Below are 6,364 nucleotides of genomic sequence, written 5' to 3'. Positions count from 1 at the left end.
AGATTTGATCGTTCGTCCCTTGAATGGAAGTCATAACTTGTCGTTGGATGGCATAGCAAGTAGCTTTGGAAGCCACCATCATTGACTAATCTGATGGATGAATTGAAAGAGGGGAATTGAACCTTAATTTGACGGAAGTGATTAGGAAATGGAGATTTGTGCTTTGATCAAAGAAGATTTGGATTTCTAACATAGAAGATTTGGTTGAATATAGAGAAGTTTGATAGTAGAGAATCGTAGAGATCAAAAGTCGATTCTCACAAACGACATCAATGTTCTATAATTAAATGTATATATTATTTTAGTAGTTTATAAATATGTATAATTAATTGTGTGATTTTATTAATATTTTTATATGTACACATAACGTGTAATTTGTTATGCGTGTACTATTTTAACACATTCAGACACCTAAAAGATATATCCAATTAAGTAAAAAAAACGAAGAATTCTGTGCTTGTCAAGCTAACTAAAGTCATTGTTTGTGACTATTTTATTACTTAGCTAAAAACAATTATTTTAAGTATTTAGTACATTCATCAAAGCTTCTTCAAGTAAACTTATTTTTCACATTCCATACAACGAAAGACGCCGCACCGCATATCACCATGGAGGTAACAATTGAGTATCTATACGCAGTTGTCGCCGGTGTTTTGAGCATACTACTAGTTACTTATTCTGTGTTCTTTAGAGGTGAAGCACAGGCACGACCCAAGCTTGCACCTTTAGCTTCTGGTGGATGGCCTTTGATCGGCCACCTTCATCTCCTAGGCGGTTCAAAGCAGCCTCCATACATAACCTTAGGAGACTTAGCAGACAAATACGGACCAATCTTCACCCTTCGAATCGGTGTTCACAAAGCCGTTGTGGTAAGCACTTGGGAGTTAGCCAAGGAGATTTTCACCACACACGATGTCATAATCTCGTCCCGTCCAAAATTCACCGCCGCAAAAATATTAGGACACGACTACGCTAATTTTGGATTCTCTCCTTATGGAAATTACTGGCAAAGGATGCGTAAGGTCACGGCTTCAGAGTTGTTATCTGTTCGGAGATTTGAATTGCTTGGTGATATTAGAGACTCGGAGGTGAAGAAATCGTTGGCAGAGATTTATAACAACGATGGATTTGATGAGTCTGGTGATTTAAAAGTGGAGATGAAACAGTTGTTGGGAGATATGAACTTGAACGTGATTATGAGGATGATTGGTGGGAAGAGATATTCGAGTGATGGTGGTGATGAGAGAGAGGTGAGGAAGGTGAGGTGGGTTTTCAGAGAGTTTTTTCGGTTGACAGGTTTGTTTGTGGTTGGAGATGCGATTCCGTTTCTTGGATGGCTTGATCTGGGAGGACATGTGAAGGAGATGAAGAAAGCTGAGCGTGAGATGGATAGTGTTGTTTGTGGATGGTTGGAAGAACATCGCAGGAAAAATAATGATTTGGGAGAGATTGCTAAGAGTGAGCAGGATTTCATTGATGTTTTGTTGTCTGTTCTGGATGGTGTTGATCTTGATGGTTATGATCTTGATACTGTCGTCAAAGCCACATGCTTGGTAAGCATCACTACCACTACTATAACATCATTTCCAATTTCTAGTATATTTTTACACATGAATATGGTTAATACTTAACATGACAGTTTTCTTTGAGTGTCTAAAGAAAAAAAATATAAAATTGTTTGGCTTATGATTAAATAATGTCTCAAAAAATAGGGTCTCAATTAAACTATAATTAAGGATTCTATTTATTTTTCAATCATTAAATTGTGACTAATGGACTTAAGAATCTAAATTTTTTGAGAAAATCTATCAGAGTCTAACTTAACGCATCCTTACAAAACCGATTGGTAAAGTGAGGAGTGTCCTTCTATATTTAATCTTTCAATACTCTATCTCCAACCAATGTGAGACTTTAGGATCTTCCTAATACACCCCCTCACGCCCAGCACTCTTTTGGACTTGGTGCGTGAATATTAATGGTGGACGGTCCATGGTCCGATCGATAGGCTCTGATACTATAATAGAGTTTGACTTAACTAATCCTTACAAAACCGGTTGGTAAGGTGAGGAGTGTCCCTCTATATATACTCTTTCAACCTCTATACTCCAACCAATGTGAGACTTCCTAATACACCCTCTCACGCCCAACACTCTTTTGGACTTGGTGCGTGGATATTAATGGTGGACGGCCCATGGTCCCCTCACGTCCAGCACTCTTTTGGACTTGGTGCGTGGATATTAATGGTGGACGGCCCATGGTCCGATCGATAGGCTCTGATACCATAGTAGAGTTTGACTTAATTAATCCTTACAAAATCGGTTGGTAAGGTGAGGAGTGTCCCTCTATATATACTCTTTCAATGCTCTATCTCCAACCAATGTGAAACTTTAAGATCTTCCTAATACCCTAAGTCCATGTTGTGAAATAGAAAGAGAAAGAAATATCCATTAGTAAAATATTTTTATAATATAAAAAAATGAGTGACATATATCCACCAAATGATACTTTTATTTTTAAAATATTACTCCTTCCGATCATAATTATAAACAAAGATTTTCTTTTAGATTTATTGAATAATAAATGTATTTGAACCACAATCAGATACATTTATTATTTATTAAATTTAAAAAATAAATATTTGTTTATAATTATGACTAGAGCTGAGGACATAGTTAAATGATAAAATTTAATGAAATAATTTTAACCGACATTGTACAAATCTAATATCAAATTACAAAATAAAATTGTATATAGATTTTAATAAGTATCCACTCTGAATCATGTAATAGAAAAAAAGTACGAGTAGAGCTGAAAAAGTTGTAGATAGCTCGTAGAGATGAGGTTCAACATAATTTCACTAAAAAAACAGCAATTATTTTAATGTAAGTGTGAATGCAAACTAACAAAGTTTGACCCGCAACATTTCAACTTTTCTTTTGAAAATAATGATAATTTGGAATTTGACTATACACTATAAAAAGCTATTCCGCAAAAGTTAAACTTAAATTTTAGAATATTATTTCATTAATAGGTGGTATGTTTTGTAAGAATGCATTCAAAGAAGTTGCATCATAATATCATTTGGTTATTTTAATTTCTAATTATAGGTTTTTCTAGTTACATTTATAGAATAGTAATAAAGTTACTCATGTAATTAATTTTTATTAGCGATTGATTAAACTAGAGAATTATACCTCATATCCCTACCATTATCCCTCTACCTCTACATTTTTTTAAAATATTCAAATTCTATCCGTTTAATTCATAAAATAATTTTAATATTTAATATTTACCATTTCACACCCCTACCAAAATGCATCGGATAACTTGCAATCTAGTTTTCCGATTTGTAATTTTTTTTCACTGGATAACTTGTAGTCAAGTTATCTGGTTCGTAATTTTTCTTCACCGGATAACTTGCAGTCAAGTTATCCGGTTTGTAATATTATAGATAACGATTTTATTTACTTTTGGCCACGATTTTTCCCCGTTGCCTAAATTTTTTATTTATTTTTTTAATTTTCAGATTAGTTAAAAACTATGCACCATCATCATTTTTAAATGGTTTTAGATTTTTTTTCCTAACAACTCTTTCATGTTTCCATCATATTTTGACTTCATCAAGATTAAATGTAGTGTCTGCAACGCCCCAAACTACTTTCGGGATTACCGAATAACCCCACAAACCAACACGAGTCTTTTCATTATACGTTTACCTCACTCACACGTTGTGGGGTCAGTCACTAATCGTGAAAGTAGTTTGGGGCGTTACAGACACTACATTAAACTTGATGAAGATAAAATGTGATGGAAACATGAAAGGATTGTTAGGAAAAAATCTAAAACCATTTAAAAATGATGATGGTGCATAGTTTTTAACTAATCCAAAAATTCAAAAAAAAAAGTTTAGACAACAAGGAACAACCGTACCCAAAAATAAAAAAGTTTAGGCAACAAGGAAAAACCATGGTCAAAAGTAAATAAAATCGTTATCTACGATATTACAAACCGGATAACTAGACTGCAAGTTATCCGGTAAAGAAAAATTACAAACCGGATAACTTGACTGCAAGTTATCCAGTAAACAAAAATTACAAAACGGATAACTTGACTGCAAGTTATCTGGTGGAAAAAAATTACAAACCGGAAAACTTGATTGCAAGTTATCCGATGCACTTTGGTAGGAGTGTGAAATGGTAAATATTAAATAATAAAACTATTTTATAAATTAAAAAGATAGAATTGGAATATTTTAAAAAAATATAGGGGTAGAGGAATAATGGTAGGGGTAAGACGTATAATTTTCATTAAACTATTTACAATTATTTTAGATAATGTCACCAAAATTATATCTGAAAAAATATTAAAGACACTTCACACAATTAAGTTTAATTTTTATTAACGAATTCAAAAGTTAATTGACTGACCCGCCAATAGCTCTAAATAGTTTTTTCTTTTCTTTCTTTAAGCGAGTGCACCGCATAAACTTCTTCTCTCTGTTACAAATTTCTTAACTACTACTTTAAAAAGTGTTAAATACAACGTGTAGCAAAGTCACCAATTTTAAAAGTCATCCCAATCCTTTTTCAAAGTTTAGTTAATAAACTATGAAATACGAAATTTAAGTTAGAGAGACAAATAAGTTAAATAGTTTCCTTTAATTGATTGTGTCTTGCCAAGATTACAAAATTTATATTTATAGTAAAAATACTTTATCTATATGGTGGACTACTAAATTTAGTCATGATGGTAATTAAAGTAAGTTGATATCCTCTCAATTTCTTCAAAGAAATGAAGAGTGTTATTACTAATATTTTCTATTTTCTATGTATAAAAAATAAAGTATACAAATTATATGTCACACTGTTTAATAATATAAATGTATTATATTTCAAAATTTGAGTAATGATATTTACTATTTCTTTTAAAAAAATAGAGAGAAACCTAACTCAACTTAAGAGACTGATACTCCACATTCAACTCAATTTCTTCCATTTATCCGCATCTTCCATGATCCATCCTATCCCTACATACGCATATTTCTTCATATGGTGGTGTACTACAAAAAGAAATTCTATTTGTATTTCTTCAATGAATCTTCTAAAAACATTCATTAACATTTTTCTTAAATTTAATACTTAATTTCAATACAATTCCCCAATTTGATTTGTTTGAGATCTATAGATTGTAATATTAGGAACGAATGTTGCATTTTTTAAAATCTTGAAATTGTTTGATGCTACTAGTAATTACTAGCAATTTTTATGCAGACGTTAATTGCCGGGGCAACGGACACAACAACAGTAACAATAACATGGGCACTCTCATTACTGCTGAACAATCGCCACACATTGAAGAAAGTTCAAGATGAATTAGACGAAAAAGTTGGAAAAGAAAGGCTAGTGAATGAATCAGACCTAAACAACTTAGTTTACCTTCAAGCCGTGGTGAAAGAAACACTGCGACTATATCCTGCTGGACCATTCTCAGGTGCGCGTCAATTCACTGAAAATTGTACCGTAGGCGGATACCATATTCAAACAGGTACTAGACTAATTTTGAACCTTTGGAAGATGCATAGAGATCCACGCGTGTGGTCGGAACCATTAGAGTTTCAACCAGAAAGGTTTTTAGATACTCATAAGGATGTTGATGTGAAAGGGCAACATTACGAGCTGCTTCCGTTTGGAGGTGGAAGAAGGTCTTGTCCTGGGATAACATTTGGTCTTCAAATGACACATTTGGCATTAGCTGCTTTCTTGCAAGCGTTTGAAATCGCAACTCCGTCGAATGGTAATGTTGATATGAGTGCGACGTTTGGACTCACAAATATCAAAACCACCCCGCTTGAGGTTATAGTGAAACGCCGTTTGCCATACGAGCTCTTTGTTAGTGAAAATTAGCCAATTATATTAATGAATTGGTGCGTGTTCAGAATAAAGTACAACTTGTATTCGACTGTATAGTGTGTTGAGCACTGAAAACTATTTAAATAAGAGGGAGACCAACAAACATGAATGTAATCGAATTTATATGATCCCGTGAAACTTGTATGCACTACTTTCCCATTTCCTTATTTTTCATTGGATTAGTTTGTGGCCTGAGGTAAATAAGAAGATAAATTTTCCACAGATAAAAAGTCTTATAAATAAAGCTTGCCAAGAAAATTTGTGGATTAAAGAGAAATATTGAACAAACATGGTCAAAATTATTTAATACGAATTCTAATACAGTTAACACACGTGACTTAAAACCACACTGCAATTGTATTTTAATACTATTGCGAAGGAAATACATGAGAAGTATTGCAACCGCAATTGCATTATTGAAGAAAATGCTCATAACAAAAAATCTACCCGAATGA

The 6,364-nt window shown here is 33.0% G+C and overlaps 1 protein-coding gene across 1 annotated transcript; it reads left to right on the top strand.

The window, feature by feature from the left end:
- The first annotated feature begins 515 nt into the window (after positions 1 to 515).
- Positions 516 to 6,076, top strand: LOC131631337 (cytochrome P450 CYP82D47-like). Its single transcript, XM_058902133.1, has 2 exons — positions 516 to 1,553; positions 5,271 to 6,076. The coding sequence occupies exons 1-2, from the start codon at positions 609 to 611 to the stop codon at positions 5,901 to 5,903; spliced, it is 1,578 nt and encodes a 525-aa protein (XP_058758116.1). The 5' UTR covers positions 516 to 608; the 3' UTR covers positions 5,904 to 6,076.
- The last annotated feature ends 288 nt before the right edge of the window (positions 6,077 to 6,364 follow it).

This window comes from Vicia villosa, unplaced genomic scaffold (assembly GCF_029867415.1).
Source record: "Vicia villosa cultivar HV-30 ecotype Madison, WI unplaced genomic scaffold, Vvil1.0 ctg.000813F_1_1, whole genome shotgun sequence".
Classification (NCBI taxonomy): Eukaryota; Viridiplantae; Streptophyta; class Magnoliopsida; order Fabales; family Fabaceae; genus Vicia; species Vicia villosa.
Note: the sequence above shows the minus strand (reverse complement) of the source record. Positions and strands in the feature narration are given on the sequence as shown.

What these genes read in the sequence shown, in the direction of transcription:
- LOC131631337 (XM_058902133.1), top strand. Translation starts at nt 609, where the DNA reads ATGGAGGTAACAATTGAGTATCTATACGCAGTTGTCGCCGGTGTTTTG. An exon ending in TCGTCAAAGCCACATGCTTG is followed by an intron (nt 1,554 to 5,270) that starts GTAAGCATCACT and finishes ATTTTTATGCAG; the next exon opens with ACGTTAATTGCCGGGGCAAC.